Genomic DNA, 26,295 nt, shown 5'->3' with positions numbered 1-26,295 from the left:
TCCTAAATTGTTGAGGTGGTCCATATCCCTACAGGGAATGGACTATACAGTGGAACATAGACCTGGGAGTAGCCACTCCAATGCAGATGGACTCTCCAGATATTTCCACTTAGATAATGAAGACTCATCAGGTCGTGGCTAGTCTTATTGTCCTTCGTTTGGGGGGGGGGGGGGGGGGTTGTGTAGGAAACTACCATCTTGCCTAGCATGTTACCCCCATTTTTCACTGTATATATTTTGTTTTAGTTGTATGTGTCACTGGGACCCTGTCACACAGGTCCCCAGTGCTCATAAGTGTGCCTGAATGTGTTACCTGTGTAGTGACTAACTGTCTCACTGAGGCTCTGCTAATCAGAACCTCAGTGGTTATGCTCTCTCATTTCTTTTAAATTGTCACTGCAGGCTAGTGACTAGTTTTACCAATTCTCATTGGCACACTGGAACACCCTTATAATTACCTTGTATATGATACCTAGGTACCCAGGGTATTGGATTCCTGGAGATCCCTATGGGCTGCAGCATTTCTTTTGCCACCCATCGGGAGCTCAGACAATTCTTACACAGGACTGCCACTGCAGCCTGAGTGAAATAACGTCCACGTTATTTCACAGCCATTTTCACTGCACATAAGTAACTTATAAGTCACATATATGTCTAACCCTCACTTGGTGAAGGTTAGGTGCCAAGTTACTTAGTGTGTGGGCACCCTGGCACTAGCCAAGGTGCCCCCACATTGTTCAGGGCAAATTCCCCGGACTTTGTGAGTGTGGGGACACCATTACACGCATACACTACATATAGGTGAATACCTATATGTAGCTTCACCATGGTAACTCCAAACATGGCCATGTAACATGTCTAGGACCATGGAATTGTCACCCCAAAACCATTCTGGTATTGGGGGGACAATTCCATGCATCCCCGGGTCTCTAGCACAGAACCCGGGTACTGCCAAACTTGCTTTCCGGGGTCTCCACTGCAGCTGCTGCCAACCCCTCAGACAGGTTTCTGCCCCCCCCTGGGGCCTGGGCAGCCTGATCCCAGGAATGCAGAACAAAGGATTTCCTCTGAGAGAGGGTGTTACACCCTCTCCCTTTGGAAATAGGTGTGAAGGGCTGGGGAGGAGTAGCCTCCCCCAGCCTCTGGAAATGCTTTGATGGGCACAGATGGTGCCCATCTCTGCATAAGCCAGTCTACACCGGTTCAGGGATCCTCCAGCCCTGCTCTGGCGCGAAACTGGACAAAGGAAAGGGGAGTGACCACTCCCCTGACCAGCACCTTCCAGGGGAGGTGCCCAGAGCTCCTCCAGTGTGTCCCAGTCCTCTGCCATCTTGGATTCAGAGGCGTTGGGGCACAATGGACAGCTCTGAGTGGCCAGTGCCAGCAGGTGATGTCAGAGACCCCCTCTGATAGGTGCTTACCTTTCTCAGTAGCCAATCCTCCTTTCTGGGCTATTTAGGGTCTCTCTTCTGGGCTATTCCTCAGATAACGAATGCAAGAGCTCACCAGAGTTCCTCTGCACTTCCCTCTTCGACTTCTGCCAAGGATCGACCACTGACTTCTCCAGGACACCTGCAAAACCGCAACAAAGTAGCAAGACGACTACCAGAAACATTGTAGCACCTCATCCTATCGGCTTTCTCGACTGTTTCCTGGTGGTGCATGCTCTAAGGGCTGTCTGCCTTCAACCTGCACTGGAAGCCAAGAAGAAATCTCCTGTGGGTCGACTGAATCTTCCCCCTGCCAACGCAGGCACCAAACTTCTGCATCACCGGTCCTCTGGGTCCCCTCTCTTTCTGACAAGTGTGGTCCCTGGAACACAGGAGCTGGGTCCAAGTGTCTCCCACAGTCCAGTGGCCCTTCTGTCCAAATTTGGTGGAATAAGTCCTTGCCTTCCCACGCCAGACAGTAATCCTGTGTACTGTGTGATCTGCAGCTGCTCCGGCTTCTGTGCACTTTTCCAAGGATTCCTTTGTGCACAGCCTTGCCTGGGTCCCCAGCACTCCGCCCTGCATTGCCCAACTCACTGAGTTGGACTCCGACGTCGTGGGACCCTCCTTTGTGACTGAGTCGACCGCTGCCCTCAGATCTTCTAAGTGCCTGTTTCGGTACTTCTGCAGGTGCTGCCTGCTTCTGCAGGGCTCTCGGAGTTGCTGAGCGCCCCCTCTGTCTCCTCCTCCAAGGGGCAACATCCTGGTCCTTCCTGGTACCCAGCAGCACCCAAAATCCTCAACCGCGACTCTTGCAGCTAGCAAGGCTTGTTTGCGGTATTTCTGCGTGGAAACACTTCTTCATCCTCCAGCACGCTGTGGGACATCTTCTGACCGAAGGAGAAGTTCCTGGCACCTTCCGTTGTTGCAGAATCTTCGGCTTCTTCCACCCGGAGGCAGCCCTTTTGCACCTTCATCCGGGGTTTAGTGGGCTCCTGCCCCCCCCGAACACTTGCGTCACTCTTGGACTTGGTCCCTTTCCTTTACATGTCCTAAGGTCCAGGAATCCGTCTTCAGTGTTTTGCTGGTGGTTGTGGTTCTTGCAGAATCCCCTATCTCGACTATACTGTCTTTCTGGGGCAGTAGGTTAACTTTACTCCTACTTTTCAGGCCTTGGGGTGGGGTATCTTGGACACCCCTACTGTTTTCTTACAGTCCCAGCGACCCTGTACATCCTACCATAGGCCTGGGGTCCATTTGTGATTAGCATTCCACTTTTGGAGTATATGGTTTGTGTTGACCCTAGGCCGATTTCTACCTATTGCATTCTATTGTGATTCTACATGGTTTGCACTACTTTTCTCACTGTTACTTACCTGTTTTGGGTTTGTGTACATATAATTTGTGTATATTACTTACCTCCTAAGTGAGGGTATCCTCTGAGATACTTTTGGCATATTGTCACTAAAATAAAGTACCTTTATTTTTAGTAACGGAGTATTGTGTTTTCTTATGATATTGTGCTATATGATATAAGTGGTATAGTAGGAGCTTTGCATGTCTCCTAGTTCAGCCTAAGCTGCTTTGCCATAGCTACTTTCTGTCAGCCTAAGCTGCTAGAAACACCTCTATTCTACTAATAAGGGATAACTGAACCTGGCACAAGGTGTAAGTACCACAAGGTACCCACTATAAGCCAGGCCAGCCTCCTACAGTATTGTCGTAGACATGAATGAATTCACAGGGCGTATGCATCAATCGCAAGTCCTTAGATACTGTTAGCCCTGGGTAAACCATGGTCCCCCATATGATTTGGTAATACATAGGGTAAGACTATATGCCGGGTCCAAAGATAATTTTTGGTTATTTTACTTCCTCTTTCTCTGAGACTGCCATGCACCACCCCAAGTCCAGACTCCATCAGCCCTGGAACTCGCACTGCCTCGTGAAACCGGCGTTGAATCGACCGTAAGGGACAGGGGCCAGCAAGGAGGCTGCATCACTGAGCTCAGTGAAGTGATGTAATTTGTTGTGGAACACAAAGTTGAAGCCAAAGGGGTAGGATCAGCGATATTTCACGTGGTCTTTCCGCAGGGCGTCAGTTATGGGTCTGAACTGTAGACTTCTTGCTAGGGTGGTGGGTGCAATGTCCTGAAAAAGTGAGCATGTTGTGCCTTGAAAGGAGACTGGATCGTTCCTCCTAGCTGCCTGAAGAATCTGTTCTTTAGTTTTGAAAGAGTGGAGCTTGACGAGAACGTCTCTGGGTCTTCTCCCACCATCTGGAGCCCTGTGGCCCTATTCTGTGCACCCTCTCTATTCGCACCTCTGGGATTTCTGCGCCTAACAGTTCAAAGAAAATGTCAGTGACAAATGCCTCCATGGTCAAGCCCTCGCTACCCTCCTCCAGTCCCCCAAATTCGTATGTTGTCTCTTCAAGAACGATTCTCTAGATCTTCGCATTTTAGTAATTCTGACTGTAGCTGGGGTTGGAGATGTGTGTGCATAGTTTGTTCAATCGGCCCTAGATGTTGCTCCAGGTCTTGTTATTTGGTATCTAAGTCCAGCACCCAGGCCTGACAGAGTCTACATCTGTTTGAAGTGCATGTGCCAACATCAGGCCTGAAGGCCCTAAACGAGGAAGCCATGTGTGCCTTGAGCTCCTCGCCGAGCTCCTTCTTAAAGTCTTGCAAAGAGGCATATAAATCTTTCTTGGTGAGAGTCATTGTTGTCTCTGGGTTAGAGTCAGTGACCTGGTCTCTGGGATCCGCTAGGCCAAAATAGTTGGACACTCTGCTGTTTTGGGCCTTCTTAGGCGGAATAGAGGCTAGGGTTGTGTGATGGCGCAGATCAGACTGAGCAACAGCCAATAGTGCCTCCGCTGAAGGAAATCAGGACAAAATCTGTGCTCCCAGATACCGCAGTTGGTGGGAAAGGAGGGGAGCCAGTTCTATATCTGTATTCTCATCTGTGTCAAAGAGTAATGTAGCATAGGCAATCATCAAAGCAACTCTCTTCCATAAGCAGGAGCCCCTGAATGATTCCTCACAGTTATAACTTCCAGGCCTTCCTTCCCTGCACTATGGTGAGAATATTGTGCCGAAATCGATCTTCCAGTGTAAAGGACAACACACCGAGTAGTGGAGGAGCCTATCCGCTCCAATCACTGTGGAAGGGGATATTTGGCACTGTAGTCCTCACTGATGGTTGAGTTGGAGGAATGGACTTAGGCTTGCTGGTCGATTTGATCAGTTTTGGCCATAAATAGCAACTGGACGAGGTCAGCAAGGTGTGAGCAGGAAGAAATGGCGGGTGGGCACCATCTTAGGGTCGAGGGCCTGGGCTGAGATTGCGGTATGGCTGATATTCAGTGTTGCAGACCTGTTAGCGCATTAAAAATGATGCTACAGATCTCTGTTTTCCTAGAAATTCCTTAGGGGGTGCGCTCATCGCTCCTTTAAAGGGAGAGAGCTCTGCGAGTCCAGCCGCTGCCATTGCCATGCTACCTTTGATTCCTGACTGTTGTTCTAGTCATTGCCCACCTTTCCCTGGCTCCTTACCGCTTGGCCGTGTCCAGATCACTCCCTCGATCCTTTGTGAATGCTAGGTCCAGCCCAGGTCAACTTTCATATAAGAGTTGTGAGCATTCATGTGATATTCTGGTTGTGCCCAGGAGAATGCACCGCTGCATGCAGCTATAGTCTTCTTTGCCCTGGGGAAGTCTGCCGTCAACAGATCCCTTGTGAGAGGATCTCTCCTATGGTCTACTGACAGATTACAAATTAGGAGACGGCTGAAGGGCCTCCCCCGTATATGTTTTTTCATATTTAAAAATCCTCCTTTCAACCTGTCCCATACCTCCCTCTCTGTGACTCATCTCAAACCATCCTGAAGGAAGTCACAGAAAGAATTAGAGAACAAGGTATTCTACGGAATGTGCATGGTAGTCCTCCGGTAATGGGCATTAAAAAATTGAGTGGTAAGAGGGGGATAGTGCAGGACCTAAGAAAAAATAATTAGATAGTGGTCCCATGTTGTCTGGTAGTATCACATCCTGCTGTCATATTGTATCCGAGTACTGCAGGTACAGAATGGTATACAGTAATTGACTTATGCCAAGTGTTATTTTCCATCCCTCTGCATAAGGACAGTCAATATTGTTTTAAATTCATGTTCCAAAATGAAGTCCTTGTTTAGTGTCAAATTCCACAGGGGTATACTGAAAGTCACTCATTTTATTTAGGCAGCTCCTAAAGAAAAGATTTGGAAATTGTGCAGCTACCCTTCAACTCAGTCTTAACCTAAAACACTGATGGCCTTCTAGTGACATCAAAGACAAAAGAATACTGTAAACTAGATACAAGTGCACTCCTGAATCATCCGGCTAGCAATGGTCACAAGAACTCTCCTACAAAGATGCAGTACTGTAAAAGAGAAACTATTTAACTTGGTCACCATACTGAGAAAGAAGCAAGGAAGGACTCAAAAGAAGGCGTTTCTACAATTATTAAAATTAATCCTCCAAACACCCTGAAGGAAGTGAGAATGTTCTAGGGCAGGGATACTCAAAGTACGGCCCGCGGGCCTCATGCGCCCCCTCTGACCTTTGCATACGGCCCCTGGGGCAACAGGTGCACTGAGCAGCTGTTTGCTCGACTCCGCACTAACAAAAATATTAAACACACACACAATCATTTATTTCAAACTTAACTGGTGTTAAAGAAATGAAGTAACTTAATTTTAGAAACGCCTTCATTTTTAAAGACATCTTGCAGCATAAGTGTAAAACTAAGACAGTCTCTTTAAAATTAACAAGCATTTACAATGCATTGGGTCTCGCGTTTGCTCATGTTAGAGCTTATCGCGTTGTAAACTCCTAACCCGACTTTTCACCTATCGGGCACAAGTTCATTTATGTACATAACCCGAAAAAGTGAAATCAAGTATGTAAACGCTGGACTTCTGCCAAGCGAGATCGTGCTCGTAAATTAGAGAAAAAAAAGTCCACGAGCCCGATGGAAAACAGTGAGCCTCGCATGTTTTCTGTACTTGGTCGCTGCGCTGGAGGAGGGCTAGCCAACAGAAAAGGCATGACATATGCGTGCCTTCGACTAATGAAAGCAAGCAGATTTTATTAGGGAAGCCCACCAACCAATAAAAAACACTGACGTGAAGTTGACAGGGCTCCGAGCCCTTTTCTAAATACAAAAGAGTCTTGCTGCGAAACGCATGCGCGAGCGCATGCAACGCAGGCTCGACCCTAAAAAGGAGTATTTAGTTAACATGCAGCACCTTTTCGCCGTAGTGCAATTTGTTTTATCAGCGCATTGAGTTGTATTCATTTATAAGTGATAGTTTTCAAACATAAATTTGGAAACATAAATTGGAAAACATTAATTATTCCCCTTACGCTGAGAACACCACCAATAATAAATTAAAGAGGCTTGTCACTTGGTATGTGCACTTTACGGGTGGCCTAGGTTCCTATCATACATAAACAACATTATAGTTTATTAAATCAAACGCAGAATCCGGTTTTGTGCAACACACACCATGAATCATGTATTTCGAGGCCATCTTAAATGTGATAATGCAGAAAAAGGAAGGAAAGTGATGCTAAACAATTGCCTAGGATCACACAATTTGGAAAAGTGGGTAAGCCGGGATTAATTCCAGGTTTTCTGGTTGCCCATTGTTTATTTCAGCAACTAAATGTATATTCTTTGCTTCCCCTACACCTACCTTGCCACCAATCCCCCAGACACCCCACCCGACCGCCACTGCCCTGGCATCAATGCGGCCCCAGGCACGTCACAGACCAAACTTTTTGGCCCCTGGGAAAATGTTTGCGAGTACCCATGTTCTAGGGCATAGTTGACTATTGTTGTCAGTGGATCTCCCTGACTTCAAGGCCTTTAATAACCGTGCCAGCAAGGATCTGGTACCATTTTATGATGAGTGAAGAGAAATTAAAAGAAAATGTATGTAGTCCACCTGTCCTCTGAATGCTTGATTATGTCAAGGAATTTTACCTTTTCTGCATGAGAATAGTGGGTGCTCACTCCCAGTGCTTACTCAAAAACACCAAGGGGTGATGGGGGCCTATGGCTCACTTGTCTGCTACATTGGATCCATTGGTTGCAGCTTTTCCTGGTTGTCTGAAGGCAGTTGCAGCTGCCTGCAATAGAACAAAGTGAAGGATTTGTTATGGGCCATACAGTTATTGCGTTTGTCCCTCATTAAGTTAACTTTTTGTTGACTCTTACCAGAACACAGCATATGACAGACAGCTGCCTCCCTGGAAATAAGCAGACAACAACAGGGGCTGAAAATATTTTTATTACAATGTGCAATTCCTTAAATACTCCAACTTAGCTACCAGTTTTAGACAGCAAAGAAGATTAGGAGGATCCGGACAATGTCAGATATTAAATGTTGTTCCTATTGAAATGGCTGAGATTACCTTAAAAGTACATGGATCTTGTCTGAGAGACAATCAAGGAGCACTAACAGCTGCTTGTGCAGTCTGTTTCATTTCTGACATCACTGAAGCATCATACATGTCTGACCTAACTTCAGTACAAGTGGCAGAGTTGATTGCTCTGTCGAGCTTGCTGCCTATCACTTGAATTGATTATGGCAATTTACACAGACAGTCAAAATGGATATGGAGTAGTACAGGATTTTAGACAGCTATGGTCACAAAAGGATGTTATAACATCTCTGGAATTCCCACCAGGAATGGTTTCTACATTCTTGGACTTTTAGAAGCAATACAGTAACTTGGAGAAACTGCAGTTGTCAATAGTATAGCCCATAGAGCTAGTGGCAACATAGTCACAATGGAAAACAATTATGCCAATCAAGTGGCAAAGTACTGCACCCTTGCGAATGCAGCAGTGGGATTAAATGAGTAAAGAACGATGCAAGAATCATAACACAAGCAAAAACAATAGAAGGGCTGATGAAAATGTAAATAATGTCAATTGTTTTTTCGTTATCTCTAAAACAGACCACATAAATGGAATTGGGAGATCTCCAGGAGGAAGTACCAGAAGATGAGAGCAAGAAATGGGAATTGGTTGGTTGTAAGAAAAGCTTTAATGATTTGTGGATTACTCTCCAACACCAATATGTACTCCCAAATTCCATGTTACATTCAATGACCGGTTATTTATATGGGCCTAAGTATCTAGGGAGCTAGGCCATGACCAGGATTTTCTGAAAGTACTGGCATAATACATAAATTAAAAATTTAGCACAAGTTTGTGACAGAGCTGTGTTACTTGCTAGAGATATAATCAGGGAAAGAAAACATCAGTTGCCATGAGTTACTTAGGCAAATCTCAATGGCCATTTGCTAGATTTCAAACAGACTTTTTTGAAATGCCAGTTTGCAAAGGGGTTAAATATGTTCAGATATCAGGTATCAAAATACTTTGTTCAGTACAAAAGTAGCCATACAAAAATATCTAAAATAAAATATAAAGCACATGAGAGACACAAAATACATCCCACAGAACAGCATATTAATCAATACAGTAAAATCAAGGCTCGGTTAACATGAAAGTGGAATAATCCAATCCAAACCCAACCGCCACTACATTCTCACAATTTTCTAATTCATCACAAATCAAATCGTATAAAAAAAATAAAAAAAACACTTAAAAATAACCACAACACAGAATACTCTGTTACTCTGTAGTCCACGGCCAAAACACTATTCCAAAATCAAATTGCTACTAGGAGCCCAGCAGTGATGCCACCTGCAATCGCTGTGGAGACTAGATAGAAACACACTTTTAAGTGTTAGAAACCTGACTTCATCCAAAAACTTAGCCCTTCACTGATTTTGTGCACTTCACAGCTGCTCTGAGAAAGGAACAAATGCTAAAGTAGATATCAGGGCTACTTATGAGCTGAAGATGGAATAACACGTATGATGCTCTAGAAATTTCAAAACTGGCTAAAGCAATAGCTGAAAATACGACCTATAACATTTACAAAAATAACATAAAATGCATCAATGTTTGTTTTGATGACCCATCGCATGGGCAGCCAAATACAATTCTTCCCAGAGGGCAACAAGCCTTCAGGAAAACACACAAGCCACCACTCTGTGCCAGCCCTAAAATGAAAAAGAAGGGACCACTTCTAGCGTGTGAGATCAAAAGTTAACTACAGCACAGATTCAACGGGCACTGAAAACATAAAATAATGTCTGATCTCTTTAAAAAGAGTTAAATATATGTTTGTAATTGTCTGTTTGTTTCTAAATGGGTTGAGGCCTACCCAACCAGGAGATGTAACAATATGAAAGATGCCAGGCTCTTCTTGAGAGAGTTGATAACTCGATCTGCCCTGCCAACCTCTTTTTAGACAGATCAATGAACTCATTATAAAAATGAGACCTTAAAATGATTAAGTACTGGCAGGCCTCAAAAAAATCATAAAAATGTTACTAGACATGCAGGTCGAGTAACTCGAATAATCTACTCAACTTTAACTGTAGTGTACTTGACCTGTAAACGCCTCTCAAATTGTGTGATCCTAGTCAAATATTTTAGTTTAAACATAAACAATAAACATCTTTGTTTGATGAAATAGATTAAACGGTTGCTCCATGTATAAAAAGAATCTAGCCCACATATAGGGAACACGTGATCCATTACTTGCCTCTTTACTAATAGCATTGCCAATAGGGCAGGAGTGTTTCTCTGTTTATATTTAACAACTCACTTTAATTAAATAGACTTCTAAAGCATGATGTGATTGCACAATGTCATTTACAAACAGAACATTTCCCTTCCCACAAACTTCAAGCTTTACTGATAGAACTACATAAGGTATTAGCAATCTGTGAAAATCAAGTTTCAGAAAATATATTTATTCTTTGCACATAACCAAGTAAAGCAAAGTGTTCTGATTTGTTTTCATCCTGTTGAAAAAAAAGCATCACACAGAAGTACAACCAATGGGCTTTCACAGCTACTGAAATATATTTGGAAATGTTTGTACAGTTAACTTAGTTATTTAAATGTTGTGTTTTAGGAAAAAGCTGTCAACATCATGGAACTCTGCAGTGAGAAGGAAAATTAATTGCAAGACAAACTGAGTTTTGTCCCCTGTCTCTGAACACAAAGTAAATGTGACAAAAACAAGATTTAAATGCATCTTTATTGCTCCTCCACTTTCTGACTGATCAACTGTTCTTTGTCAACTCACTAGAAGGGGTGAGTAGGTTCTAAAAATAGCCGACCTGATAAAATATAAAACTCGCCATACCGAGTGGGAGAGTAGATTTTTCGAGGCCTGACTGCACTCAAAATTCAACAGGAGTTCCATCACAGTTATCATCTACAATCATCAGGCACTATGGAGAAGATGAATGGCACTATCAAAAGTAAGCTGGCTAAAGAGTGTTTCCCCACGAATCGTAAATGGCCAGATGTTCATTCTCTTGTTCTTATGAGCTTTAAAAGTGATCCAGACAAAAAGACTGGTCTTTCGCCTCATGAAGTTTTGATAGACAGACGTATGAGTAGCGTACATCCTCTCAATAACACTTTTGTCAATAACTGATTAGATTGCATTAGGTTATTTTAAAGGTCTGGCTGATGTGGGGAAATCTTTGAATTTGGCAAAAGTAGAAACCAAAGGATCTCTGTGTCATCCACTACAACCAGGCGACTAGGTCCTGATTCAGAAGCATGTTTGCAAAAACTATCTGGGACCCAGTTGGAAGGAGCCACATCAATTTGTGATTAAGAATAACAGGGCTGTAATGAACTGCTAGAATCCCAGTGAATCCACATGTGCCGCGCAATAGTGAGGACGGCAGATTAATAAATTATAACACCATCACCGATACACATTCAAGTTCGCAGTGTGGATGCAGTGGGAAGAAGTTGGTAATGTTGGTGAGAGTGAAGATTCTGGTGAAGGTACCAGTAGCCAATCTTATTTTGAAAATCAGATTTAACTGTTGTGAAGTCATGAGCAGCGGCCTGAAATAGCTTTTGATCCAGTTCACAAAAACCTTCAGCTGAAAATCTGAGTCTCAGGAACCCCCAAATAAAAGAAGCAATAGACTGCAAGTCAAGATGCTGATCAAAGAACAACCTCAACTGTGAGGGAAGAAGAAGCAGCAACAGTCACAAGTGAAGGAACAAGAGTTGAGAAAGTGCATCAATGAGGTAAGTGGCCTAAAGCAGCAAAGCAGCAAAGAGAGCTTGCAAAGACAACACTAGAAAAATGAAAAATCAGCTCCAATCAGAGAAGAACCAGAAACAATTTAAATAGGTTCTGAAAGTTGTGACAGTGAATTGCCTGTTAACAAAAGCCCAACAAGAAAGGAAATCTCAAACAGCAAGTACATTTCACTTGAGTAGGCATATCTGGCATCTGTGTTCAAAGAAGTAGGGTCTGCCTATGTTCGAATATGTCGTTGTCAATTCATCATTGTAAACGAACTATAAGAACCAGCCTGATTACTGTAACAATTTGAAACTAAGGTTTTGAACACTGCAAGAAAATAATGTTGCCTTTTAAATCATTTTTGCCTTTTACAAAAAATTACAGTTAAATAAATACAAATTGGAGTCCATGAATTGAACAAGTGAACTGAAACAAAACCACTGGAGTCTGACTTTTGATTATTCTTTTTTTTTTTTTAAGAAAGGTTATTGATGTCAGCAGATGGTGTAAAACAGCATGATTTCCGTACTAATGAGATTAACAGTTTTAATTGGCCTAATTGTGTACCTAGTTTTTCTGGTTGCATATGCTTCTTCACAAGCTGAATTAACTACAGTTCATGATAAACTTAGCCATAACACAACACACAGGGAAAGATAAATTAATACTTTTAACCTCTTGGCTGCTAAGTCTTTTCCCCCCCAAACACTAAGCCCATTTTAGGTCTTGCTTACAAAGCGCCTGTGCTGTGCTGAGAGATGTATTTTTTACAACTCAGTGGGTTTACAACCCACCCACAGCATACTATTGGTTGCGTTCGTTGTCACTCTCATTTGTGATGTTTCGATTGTTTAGCTCCCGTAGGCTTCCCTTCCTTTCTTGTATTAGCTACCTCCTGGAGCATGAACCAAGTACACGTTCTAATTCATCTCTTTGAAACACACAATTTCTTTTTTTATAAGTGTTTCTGTATTACTCCTCGACGTGCAATGTGCTTTCCTACTGTTAACTCCACTCCAACCTCTGCATTCTCACTCCACCCTCTGCGCCAGACTCCACGACGCCGGCATCTGAGATGAAGCACTGGAATGGATCGTCCTTCCTCACTCGAAGAACACAGAGTGTCAGACTACCGCCATTCACATCAGAACCCAAAAATACATGCTGCGGAGTGCCTCAAGGATCATCAGTCAGCCCAACGCTTTCAACATCTACACGGCCCGCTAGCCAATACCATCAAACAACACTGGCTAAACATTGCCTCCTACGCTGACGATACCCAACTGATCCTCTCCTTGTCTGACGACCCTTTAAAGGCCGAGAGAAAATTCCACAGTGGGATGAGAGCAGTCGCCGCCTGGATGGAAGCCAGCTGCCTCAAACTTAACTCGGACAAAACAGAGATTCTTGTAATCGGCTCCACCCACTCCGCCTGGAACGGCTCCTGGTGGCCTACCGCATTGGGACACGCCACCACTCCCATGGACACAATCTGGGCCTCATCCTGGACTCCTCTCTATCCATGGCCCATCAAGTCAACGCTGTCTCGTCGTCATGCTTCCACACCCTCCGACTCCTTTGAAAGACCTTCAAGTGGATCCCCTCCAACACGAGAAAGACAGTCACCCATGCACTTGTCACTCTCAAACTGGACTACAGCAACACACTCTTTGGTGGCATCACCAAAAAACTGCAATCAAGACTACAAAGAATACAGAATGGAGCAGCCAGACTGATCCTGGACATTCCCCGACACAGCCACATCTCCTCCCACCTCAGAGACCTACACTGGCTCCCAGTCAAAAAGGGCATCACATACAAACTCCTGATCCACACCTACAAGGCACTACACAACTTAGGATCGGCATTCCTCAACCACCGCCCCGCCTTCTACGTACCCAACAGACAACTCCGCTCTACCCAGCTCGCCCTCGCAGCCGTTCTCAAGATCTGAAAAAGGACAGCAGGAGGAAGATCCTTCTACCTGGCAGCCTGGACATGGAATACTCTACATCTCAAACTCAGGCAGACCGCATCACTGAAGCAGTTCAAGAAGGACCTCAAGACCTGGATTTTTGATTGAGCAGCACACCCACAAACAGCGCCTTGAGACCCTACAGGTGATTAGCCGCACTTTAGAAATGATTGATTGATAATACAAATGCACAGCTTCTTAATATGTTGCTTTCACCCTATCCACCATCTCTTATTGCTAGTTAATCCCACCAATGTACTATTCTACACTATTGTACTCTATGCTTCTCTACTTTAAGCAACTCCACATCAGTCCACGCCACTCTATGCCAACCCACGCAGTTTTATGCTACTTCACACTAGGTCAGTCTATTCTACACCACTCTACTGTACACAATGTCACTCTACGGCATTTCCCACTACTTTACATCATTCTACTCCAACACCCTCTATAGCACTCCACTATCAGTCTTCTCGACCCATTACTTCACTTGATGGCAGTCTACACCACTTCACTCAATGCCACTGCACACCACTCTACACTATGCCATGCTACTCTATGCCACTCTGCACTATGCCATGGCACACTACACCATGCTACTCCACTTCTAGCCATGCTGATGTACAACATGGGTAAAAGACAACAGCTCTCACAAAGACTAGACCTATTGGCTTTTCCAATGATAGTTTCGGTATTCGGGTACTTCGCACTTAAGACTTCATAACTTCCACACAAAGGTATCCATGCCAGAATTGCTGCCCGCCCCTCCCCAATATCACGGAAATTTTAAAAAGGTGCACAGGATTTGTAAATACCCCTACAGAAGACCAAGAAAATAGCCAAAGCAATGCTAAAATGTGTTTTTTTCCCCTGAAAAATGGCAAAAGGTTCCGCACAAGAAAGAACTTTTTTTTTCTAAAATGGTATCAGCAAAAGGTCTGCTGTGCTTGGACCACCATCTTCATGGCTTTCATGAACAAGCACAGTTACAGAAAAAAAGAAACACTGTTTAAACCACAGTTTCTGCATTTTTCTAAGGAATGGTCCATTGTCCCTATTTTTTTTAGTTTCAACCTGCTTGCAGTTTGTGGAGGAGACAGGTGTTAAACCCATGGGTGAATCTGGAAAGTTATACATTTTTTTAAAGTAGACTAAATTCTGAATTTAGCAAGGGATAATTTGTGTAGATACTTCAAGGTTTTTTTAAAGAAACTAACAGTAATAAAAACAGCCATTTATGACAACATTTTCATCTGTAAATTCTTGTCAGTTACAGATTTACAAAAACAATAAACTGTTATGTCTGAAAGACCTTTACAGTCACAGCAATATAAAGTGTTTGTATGTTCCCCAAAATACCTTAGTCAATAACGGAAATGCACCTTACAATTATTTTTTGTTGTCTATTGACCATGCAGAAATTCATATGATAAAATATAAAGAAAGAAATGGGTATGAACAAAACCTATGTATTTTTTTAAATGTACATCTGGGCCGCTTCCTGGTGGCGGACGTCCCTAGGCATCGAAACAGAACCAAGGAGAGTAGCAAAGAATCTTGGACTCTTGATGGACGATTCCCTCTTCTTGGAGGATCAGGTCAATGGTACTTGTGACAAATTCTTTGGCCTACCTTGACCTACTCAGCTCTTTCACTGGATTCCCATGTAATGGGGAAGGACAGTAGTCCAGGCATTGATCATGAGTAGGCTGCATCATGGCAATGTCGTATGTTTGCAAATGACAGATTTCTTAGTTAGTCGTTTACAGTCCATCCAAAACACAGCGGCTAGACTCATCTGTAACAGTGCCATAAACAGCTTGGCATTACTTTGCTTAAACACACTTCACTAGTTGCAAGTTCATAGGAGAGCTAAATTTAAGTTATGCCATATCCGCAAAGCATAATTCGACATTGGACCAGCCATCTTATGTAACTGAGTGGCTTTTTATAGGCCTGTACGAGTTCTGAGCTTGGCCAAATTAGCATTGGTTAAGGCTAAACCAGGTGTCTCCGAATAGCTCATGTGCTACTAGTAGCTTTTGAGCTACACATACATAGCTCTCCTGTGTGCACCCGAGGATACAAAAAACGGAAAACTGTATAGTTAAAACAAACATGTAAATTTGTCTAATGTGGTCAGGTTTAAAGTTCAAAAAATATTCGTAGCTCTGGATGATTTTGATTGAACATAAGTAGCTTTTACCACAGAAAATGCTGGAGACACTTGGTTTAAACATATTAAAATAAAACAGAATGGGAGGTTGCTCTTTCACTCATCTGGCTGCCTTTCATTGGAACCTGATACCTGCTGATCTTCATCTAATTTTGAGCGATGCTAGTTTGCGGAAGATATAAAAAATCTGGCTATTTGCCTTTTAAATGTGTGTGAACGGGTTGCAAGGAAGCAGACGATCTAACACCGTGCTATCCCTGAGGAGATGAGTGTTGCTTTTTTATAAATTAAATAAAATAAATAGGACCCAGAGTTTAGGAACAGGAGTTATTTGTACACCTATGAATTTGTGGTTACCCATTCTATCACTTGATTCAGAAAGCATTTCACAAAATGTCTTCTTTCTTGCACACTAGCCTACATTTGAAAGGTACAAATACAGAGAAAGCCAATCAGTAATTACAAATGTTCTACTAAACTGTGTACCCAGAGGACTCCCAATAATAAAAACAGTACCTCTTTTTTTTTTTTCAAACAATATTTGTGGCTCAAGCTTTTGGACCTGAATACGACCTTGGCGGATGGGATACTCCATCACAAACATGACGGATATCCCCCTTGCAGTATTACAAGTTCCATTATATCCTATGGAAGTTGTAAAACGGATGGTGGGATATCCGTTACATTTGTGACGGAGTATCCCATCTGTCAAGGTCGTAATCAGGCCCTTTGTGTCCTAGCTCATCACTCACCCAAGTAAATACATACCAGTACATTTCTGAAAACTCAGGGAATTCAGGATGGTGTGACTTGTGTGGCTCTAGTCAGGTTTTCTTACTCAGAAGCCCTTGCAAACCTTAAACTTTGGCTAAGACAGGTATGTTCCTCTCATTTATGTGAGTTAAAGTTGTAGAATCTGTGGGGATCCACAATTTGTACCACCCCACATCTCCTGATAAAATGGTACCTCACCTCTGTGGGGGGGGGATTAGCGCCTGCAACGATAAACAGCCCAAAACGCAACATGGTCAGATCAATTGTTTTGTCTGCAAAACCAACCTTTTTGACCCATTTGGTAGCTATGGATTTTGGGCTATAGCTCAGGCAGCACCTAGTGAAACCTACCAAAACTGTGTATTTCTAATAACTACACACTCGTGGAGTCTGGAGTGGTGTGGCTAACGTAGATCCAACAACAAATTCTTATTCACAGTTCCCTGCAATTCTCAAGAGTTGCCTAAAATCATGCGTTCTCTTCACATTTGTTTGAGGGAATGTTTCGGAATCTGTGGGTATCCAGAAATTTCTTATCACCCAGTGTTCCACCATCTCTCCCAATAATCAGGATTCCTCAATTATGTAGGTGATTCAAGTGCCCGCAACAGGATAAGGCCCAAAATGAAATGTGGAAATACCCAAATTTCCTGTAACAATTACGTGATCTGGCAAATGAGTAGCTGCAATATGCAAGTCCGGCCTCCACTGCTACCCATGGACATCTAAAAAATCAAGACATATCTGAAAATTAGATCCCTGGGGGAGTTCAGGGTGGTATGCCTCTCGTGGATCCCACTATGTTTTCTTATTCACAATGCCCTGCAAACATCAAAGTCTGCCTAAAATCTAACATTTCCCTTCCATTCCTCCTTCACTTTGGTTCTGCGGGTTGCGGGGGCTCTCACTAAATTGGGTTAAATTTGTACCTGTAGATGGCACTAGGCACAAGTAGTATAGCATTATTATCAGGAGAACTGGGGAAATGCTGGGTGGTAGGACTTTTGTGGCTCCCAGTCGTTTCTGAAAGCTTACATCACAGACATGCAAGGAAAAAACATTATTTTAGTCAAAGTTTGAGGCTTGCCCAGTTTTCAGAAAAAACAATACCCAAAAGAATCGATAAATATCAGAACATATGGACATTGGGATGCAAAATTATTGTTGCACATATATATATATATATATATATATATATATATATATATATATATATATATGTTATTCAAAAAAACGGTGCAAACTAATTAGGCACCAACAGGCTGCACAATATCCAAACGCTCGTGCCAGGTGGAAAATAAGCACAATGTCAAAACGTCAATGAGGTAGAAAATCGCTGGCTCCATTTATTTTGAAAAAATTCATAAATGAGTGGCACTTAAAGAAAAACCATATAGAAATAAACAATAAAGTGCCCAAAAAGAACAACTCACACACGCTGTCCCGGCCAAATGTCGATGCGTTTCGGCAAAAGCCTTTAACTGGACATATATATATATATATATAAATATATTTTTTTAATTTTTCTTTTTTTTTTTTTTTTTTTTAGGTATTATCAGTTTTAAGGTACAGGGGGAGAAGTAATAATTAACAATAAATTAGTAATTTATTTTAAAATAAATATTATGTAAATTGTGTGATAGTTATTGTGGGAAAATGGCTCCAAGTTGCAGTTACACCCCCCTCCTCCACTTTTTGCCTGATATTGATGCTGACTTGACTAAGAAGTGTGCTGGGACCCTGCTAACCAGGCCCCAGCACCAGTGATCTTTCACTAAAAATGTACCATTGTTTCCACAATTGGCACACCCCTGGTACACAGATAAGTCCCTTGTAAATGGTACCAGTGGTACCAGGGATGTGGAATTCCTATACATCTTGTTTGGGGTCAAGGGCAACAAGTTTTTATGTTTACTTTGTCCTTGGGACAAGTAGGCCCAACCCCCTGCAGCACAAACCCTTTGGCTGCCTGTTTACAGAGAGTGGAACTCTCTGCAGTTGAGGTAATGTGTTTTCAAAAGATAATGCTGTTAGAACTTGTATTTATGGTTCATTATTTGAAAGCCTTCATTATTAGGGTGCGTGCTGTAAATAAATGTTTTAAGGTCACACTTCACTACAGACGTTGGTTCCAGTACAAAAAAAAAAAAACGTGTACACACATGTTTGAAAAGTTTAGGCTAAGAGGCTAAGTATAATGCTCCCAGAATGCTCTCTGATTATATGCAAATGAAGTGTCATTTAGTAAAATGTGTTGATGCATGCTAGTATTTCCCAAAAATATTACTAATGGAAAATCAGTGTAACCATTTTCAACACGATTATGGGAAGCATGAAAATAAACAATCACTGACAAAGCCAACTGATCTGACATATTTTTATAAGTCTTTTAGTTTCATCAATGCGTGTCTTGTTTTGACATGGCTTTTGTAACACTTTATTGTTGTGGGAGCTACCAGGCCCTCAACATTGTAACAAACATTGGCAAAACCCCCCCAAAACGTTTTTGAACTCTTAAAGCACACGTTGCCACCAGCGGCATAACAAAGGCCCCGCAGCCGCCCTCCAGGGGGCCCCTTCAGCACAGCACCTGCCCTGAGTGAGTCTGGAGAGGGGGCTCCTCCATGTTCTTTGCAAAGGCGCACCCTCCAGTTTCGTTACGTCACTGATTGCCACTGTAGTCCCTGACACTGAACAAAACTACTTTGTGTGGCAATATGCTCCTTGTGGAAGAGCAGAATGCGATCACTCACAGTAAAGCCAGCCGAAAGAGAGAGAAATAGAAGTTTAATAAAAACAAAATGTCTTTGTTAACACCAGACCTAATTAGGGACCAAGACCCACATGTAGGTAGCTTTTTGCATGTCGCAAACAGCGACTTTCGCTGTTTGCGACGTGCAAAAAGCACATTGCGATGCACAAACCCCGTTTTGCGATTCAGTAACCTGGTCACCGAATCACAAAACGGGTTTGCGACTCGCAATTAGTAAGGGGTGTTCCCTTCCTAATTGCAACTCGCAGTGCAATGTAGGATTGTTTTGTGACCGCGAACGCGGGCGCAAACCAATCACAGTTTGCACCCATTTCAAATGGGTGCTAACACTTTCACAAAAGGGAAGGGATCCCAATGGGACCCCTTCCCCTATTGTGAATGTCACTGTAAAAAGAATTTCAGAGCAGGCAGTGGTCCTGCGGACCACTGCCTGCTCTGAAAAAATGAAACGAAAACGTTTCATTTTTCGTTTTTGTTATGCAACTCGTTTTCCTTTAAGGAAAACGGGCTGCATTACAAAAAAACCCCAAAAAAACCTGCTTTATTGAAAAGCAGTCACAGACATGGTGGTCTGCTGTCTCCAGCAGGCCACCATTCGCGAGGGGGTCGCAAATTGCGACCCACCTCATGATTATTCATGATGTGGGCATTTGCGAAGCCCTTGCGAATCACAGATGGTGTCAAGGACACCATCCTACATTCGGATTTGCGACTCGCAATTTGCAGGTCACAAATCTGAACCTACCTGCTTGTGGCCCCAAATTCTTAAAGAAAGTCACAAAAGTGCACCCATGGTATATGTCGTACCCCTATAAAATATTTGTGAACTGTATTTTAGCATGGGTAAATACGATGTGTAGATTTGCTCATGTGAAAATCTATTGAGCATTTGCAAGTTCATTTTCCCTCCAGCCACTTTCTTCCCAACCCTGGAAGAAGTTCTAATTCTGCCATTGTCAGGAGTAAATGTCCAACCTTTCTTATTATGGGAAAATATTAGAGAGAAGCTGGTAAAAATCTTTAAAACATGCAGGTTAGTAGGTTTGCAGACTCAAAGGCATTCCAGCCCTGGAACTATTGCTTACTGCTTCCTCCAGCCCCAGTATGCAGATCTGCAGAAAGGTGGCAAAATAAGGAAATTGCTACAGTAGGGATTGAAACTCCAAGTATTCAAGCCCTACTATGGTAGTAGCCCTGGCATAATCAGAGAGGCTATTAATTGCTGCCATAATTCGTCGCCACACTACATGGCACCAAAGGGACAATTAGATCTTTTTACAGGACAAGTAGATTTGAGAAGCAACCTGTCCCCTGGACAAGTAGATATTTTAATAAATTCCACACCCCTGGGTACCAAGGGCCCTGTGACCAGGGAAGGTCCCTAAGGGCTGCAGCATGTGTTGTGCCACCCTAAGGGACCCCTCACCTAACACATGAACACTGCCGTTGCAGATTGTGTGTGTTGGTGGGGAGAAAAAGGCAAAGTCAACATGGCATCCCCGTCAGGATGCCATGCACACAGAATACTGCCTGTGGCATAGGTAAGTCACCCCTCTAGCAGGCCTTAAAGCCCTAAGGCAAGGAGCACTATACCACAGGTGAGGGCATAGCTGCATGAGCAATATGCCCCTACAGTGTCTTAGACATTGCAAGTACAGTGTGGCCATATTAAGTATATGGTCTGGGAGTTTTTCAAAACAAACTCCACAGCTCCATAATGGCTACACTGAATACTGGGAAGTGTGGTATCAAACGTCTCAGAATAATAAACCCACACTGATGCCAGTGCTGGATTTATTACAAAATGCACACAGATGGCATCTTAGAGATGCCCCCTGTGTTTTACCCAATCCTTTAGTGCAGGACTGACTTTTCTGTGCAAGCCTGCCACTGAGACGAGTTTCTGACCCCATGGGTTGAGAGCCTCTGTGCTCTCTCAGGCCAGAAACAAAGCCTGCACTAGGTGGAGGTGCATAACACCTCCCCCCTGCAGGAACTGTAACACCTAGCAGTGAGCCTCAAAGGCTCAGGCTTCGTGTTACAATGCCCCAGGGTACTCCAGCTAGTGGAGTTGCCCGCCCCTCCGGACACAGCCCCCACTTTTGGCGCCAAGTCCAGAGGAGATAATGAGAAAAACAAGGAGGAGTCACCTACCAGTCAGGACAGCCCCTAAGGTGCCCTGAGCTGAGGTGACCCCTACCTTCAGAAATCCTCCCTCTTGGCTTTGGAGGATTCCCTCAATAGGAATAGGCATGTGCCCCCCCTACCCTCTGGGAGGAGGTACAAGGAGGGTGTAGCCACCCTCAAGGACATTAGCCATTGGCTACTGCCCCCCTGACCTAAACACACCCCTACATTTAGTATTTAGGGGCGATCCTGAACCCAGGAAATGATATTCCTGCAACCTGAAGAAAGAAAGACTGCTGACCTGAAAGCTCCGCAGAGACGACGGAGACATGAACTGACTTGGCCCCAGCCCTACAGGCCTGTCTCCAGACTCAAAGAACCTGCACAGTGACGCATCCGACGGGACCAAAAACCTCTGAGGACTCAGAGGACTGCCCTGCACCTAAAGGACCAAGAAACTCCAGAGAACAGCGGCACTGTTCAGGAATAGCAACAACTTTGCAACTTTAAAGCAACTTTCAAAGAGACTCCACTTCCGGCCAGAAGCGTGAGTCTTCACACTCTGCACCCGACGCCCACAGCTCGAGTCCAGGACAACAAACACCGCAGAGAGGACTCCCAGGTGACCCCAACGACGTGGACACCCTGAGTCGACCCCCCTGCACCCCCACAGCAACACCTGTAGAGAGGATCCAGAGGCTCCCCCTGACCGTGACTGCCTGGTAACAAAGGAACCCGCCGCCTGGACCAAGCACTGCACCCGCAGCCCCCAGGACCGAGAAGAACCACCCACCAGTGCAGGAGTGACCAGCCAGCAGCCCTCATCTTAGCCCAGTCGGTTGCTTTCAATAGCAAACCCAACGCCTACTTTGCCTACTGCACCCGGCCGCCCCTGAGCTGCTGAGGGTGTGTTTTGTGGGCTTGTGTCCCCGCCAACCGCCAGTGCTCTACAAAACCCCCCCTGGTCAGCTCCCAGAGAACGCAGTTACTTACCTGTAAGCAGACTAGGACCGGAGCACCCGTTATTCATAAGCGCCTATGTGTTTTGGGCCATCCTTTGACCTCTGACCTGACTGACCTTGTGTTGCTGGTGCTGTGGCTTTGGGGTTGCCTTGAACCCCCAACAGTGGGCTGCCTATGCCCAGGAGACTGACTGTGTAAGTGCTTTAGCTACCTGAGAAACCTAACCAAACTTACCTCCCCAGGAACTGTTTATTTTTGCAGTGTCCACTTTTAAAATAGGTTGTTGCCATTTTAACCAAAACTCTGTGTACTACTTTTTTAAATCAATGTTCTATACTAACTTGTGTGAAATTGTAGGGCGGTAGCCTCTTTCTAGCCTAGTTACCCGCACTTTTGGCCTGTTTGTGAGTATGTGTCAGGGTGTTTTTACTGTCTCTCTGGGATCCTGCTAGCCAGGACCCCAGTGCTCATAGTGGAAACCCTATGTTGTCAGTGTGTTTGATATGTGTCACTGGGATCCTGCTAGCCAGGACCCCAGTGCTCATAAGTTTGTGGCCTGTATGTGTTCCCTGTGTGGTGCCTAACTGTATCACGAAGACTGCTAACCAGAACCTCAGTGTTTATGCTCTCTCTGCTTTTAAAATTGTCACTGCAGGCTAGTGACTAATTTAACCAATTCTGATTGGCACACTGGAACACCCTTATAATTCCCTAGTATATGGTACCTAGGTACCCAGGGTATTGGGGTTCCAGGAGATCCCTATGGCCTGCAGCATTTCTTTTGCCACCCATAGGGAGCTCAGGCAATTCTTACACAGGACTGCCATTGCAGCCTGAGTGAAATAACATCCACGTTATTTCACAGCCATTTTACACTGCACTTAAGTAACTTATAAGTCACCTATATGTCTAACCTTCACTTAGTGAAGATTAGGTGCAAAGTTCTTAGTGTGAGGGCACCCTGGCACTAGCCAAGATGCCCCACATTGTTAAGGGCAATTTCCCCGGACTTTGTGAGTGCGGGGACACCATTACACGTGTGCACTACATATAGGTCAATACCTAAATGTAGCGTAACTCCGAACATGGCCATGTAACATGTCTAGGATCATGGAATTGTCACCCCAATACCATTCTGGTATTGGGGGACAATTCCATGCATCCCTGGGGCTCCAGCATAGAGCCCGGGTACTGCAAAACTATCTTTCCAGGGTTTTCTCTGTAGCTACCGCTGCTGCCAACCCTCAGACCGGTTTCTCCCCCCCTGGGTCCTGGGCAGCCCAGTCCCAGGAAGGCAGAACAAAGGATTCCCTCTGAGAGAAGGTGTTACACCTTCCCCCTTTGGAAATAGGTGTGAAGGGCCTGGGAGAAGCAGCCTCTCCTGGCCTCTGGAAATGCTTTGAAGGGCAGAGATGGTGCCCTCCTTACATAAGTCAGTCTACACCGGTTCAAGGATCCCCCCAGCCCTGCTCTGGCGTGAAACTGGACAAATGAAAGGGGAGTGACCACTCCCCTGACCAGCACCTCCCAGGGGAGGTGCCCAGAGCTCCCCCAGTGTGTCCCAGACCTCTGCCATCTTGGATGCAGAGGTGTGAGGGAACAATGGACACCTCTGAGTGGCCAGTGCCAGCAGGTGATGTCAGAGACCCCTCCTGATAGGTGCTTACCTTTCTCTGTAGCCACTTCTCCTCTGAGGGCTATTCAGGGTCTCTCCTGTGGGTTTCTCATCAGATAACGAATGCAAGAGCTCACCGGAGTTCCTCTGCACTTCCCTCTTCGACTTCTGCCAAGGATCGACCGCTGACTGCTCCAGGACGTTTGCAAAACCGCAACAAACTAGCAAGAAGACTACCAGCAACATTGTAGCGCCTCATCCTACCGGCGTTCTCGACTGTTTCCTGGTGGTGCATGCTCTGAAGGCTGTCTGCTTTCACCCTGCACTGGAAGCCAAAATGAAATCTCCCATGGGTCGACGGAATCTTCCCCCTGCCAATGCAGGCACCAAACTTCTCCATCACCAGTCCTCTGGGTCCCCTCTCATCCTGACGAGCGTGGTCCTTGGAACACAGAAGCTGGGTCCAAGTGTCTGCGACAGTGCAGGGGCCCTTCTGTCCAAATTTGGTGGAGGTAAGTCCTTGCCTCCCCACGCCAGACAGTAATTCTGTGTACTGCATGAACTGCATCTGCTCGGGCTCTGTGCACTCTTGCAAGACTTCCTTTGTGCACAGCCTAGCCCAGGTCCCCAGCACTCCGTCCTGCATTGCCCAACTCGCTGAGTTGGAATCCGACGTCGTGGGACCCTCCTTTGTGACTGAGTCGACCGCTGTCCTCAGATCTTCTGAACGCCTCTTCAGGTGCTTCTGCTTCTGCGTGGGCTCTCAGTGTTGCTGAGCGCCCCCTCTGTCTCTTCCTCCAAGGGGCGACCTCCTGGTCCTTCCTGAGCCCTGGGAGCACCCAAAACCTTCAACCACGACTCTTGCAGCTAGCAAGGCTTGTTTGCAGTCTTTCTGCATGGAAACAACTCTGCACCTTCCAGCACGCCGTGGGACATCTTCTGACCAAAGGAGAAGTTCCTGGCGCCTTCCGTTGTTGCAGAATCTTTGGCTTCTTCCACCCGGAGGCAGCCGTTTTGCACCTTCTTCCGGGGTTTAGTGGGCTCCTGCCCCCCCTCCCCCGGACACCTGTGTGACTCTTGGACTTAGTCCCCTTCCTTTACAGGTCCTCTGGTCCAGGAATCCGTCTTCAGTGCTTTGCAGTCAGTTGTTGCCTTTGCAGAATCCCCTATCTCGACTTTACTGTCTTTTCTGGGTCAGTAGGGTAACTTGACTCCTACTTTTCAGAGTCTTGGGGTGTGGTATCTTTGACACCCTTAGTGACCCTCTACACACTACACTAGGCCTAGGGTCCATTCGTGGTTCACATTCCACTTTTGGAGTATATGGTTTGTGTTGCCCCTAGGCCTATTTCTACCTATTGCACTCTATTGTGTTCTACAGCGTTTGCACTACTTTTCTAATTGTTTACTTACCTGATTTGGTTTGTGTGTGTATATTTTGTGTATTTTACTTACCTCCTAAGGGAGTATATCCTCTGAGATACTTTTGGTAGTACATTTATTTTTATTATATCTGTGTATTGTGTTTTCTTATGATATTGTGCATATGACACCAGTGGTATAGTAGGAGCTTTGCATGTCTCCTAGTTCAGCCTAAGCAGCTCTGCTATAGCTACCTCTAAAACCTAAGCTGCTAGAACACCTCTAATCTACTAATAAGGGATAACTGGACCTGGCACAAAGTGTAAGTACCACAAGGTACCCACTATAAGCCAGGCCAGCCTCCTACAGAAGTACCTTGCATTTTATGTGCTTACCACAAATCTTGAATCTTGTGGTTCTAAAATAAATTAAGAAAATAAATTTTCTATATAAAACCTATTGGCCAGGAGTTTCTGCATGTGTGTTCCTAATATACTGCCTGTGTGTGTACAACAAATGCTTAACAATACCCTCTGATAAGCCTACTGCTCGACCACACTACCACAAAATAGAGCATTAATATTATCTATTTTTGCCATTATCAACCTCTAGGGGGAACCCCTAGACTCTGTGCACACTACCTCTCACTTTGGGATAGTATTTAGAGAGGCAAATTCCTACAGTTAAATTTTTTAGTTATACGTTAGGTGCGGATTGTTGGGTTTGTAGGGGTATAGGGTAGGAAGTTAATTGAGTAATAATTATATATTAATTTATTTTTATTAAATATATAATTAGTGTTAAATTGTATAATAATTACATTTTTTTATTGTAGTTGTATATTAGGTGTGGGTTGCTTGGTATGTAATTATTTAATTGATTATTAATTATGTAAATTGTCTAACA

General features: G+C 44.4%; 1 protein-coding gene across 15 annotated transcripts in view; it reads right to left on the bottom strand.

The window, feature by feature from the left end:
• Positions 1–26,295, bottom strand: part of DUSP12 (dual specificity phosphatase 12) — a 696,805-nt gene that overhangs the window by 654,605 nt on the left and 15,905 nt on the right. For 7 of the 15 annotated variants that reach the window (XM_069231051.1, XM_069231059.1, XM_069231050.1 and 4 more), the window contains exons 2-3: positions 7,694–7,725; positions 7,460–7,605 (exon numbers count right to left, since the gene is read on the bottom strand). The exons of 7 other annotated variants lie outside the window; for them this stretch is intronic. Coding sequence is in view for 2 of the 8 variants with exons in the window: in XM_069231060.1 (XP_069087161.1) it covers positions 7,460–7,470 (11 nt within the window). In the remaining 6 variants the exon portion in view is untranslated. The remainder of the gene's footprint in view (positions 1–7,459; positions 7,606–7,693; positions 7,726–26,295) is intronic. One more of the 15 variants, XM_069231052.1, reaches the window with a different exon arrangement.

Source organism: Pleurodeles waltl, chromosome 4_2, assembly GCF_031143425.1.
Source record: "Pleurodeles waltl isolate 20211129_DDA chromosome 4_2, aPleWal1.hap1.20221129, whole genome shotgun sequence".
NCBI lineage: Eukaryota > Metazoa > Chordata > Amphibia > Caudata > Salamandridae > Pleurodeles > Pleurodeles waltl.
The sequence above is the reverse complement of the archived record's forward strand: the minus strand, read 5'-3'. Positions and strand labels throughout refer to the sequence as shown.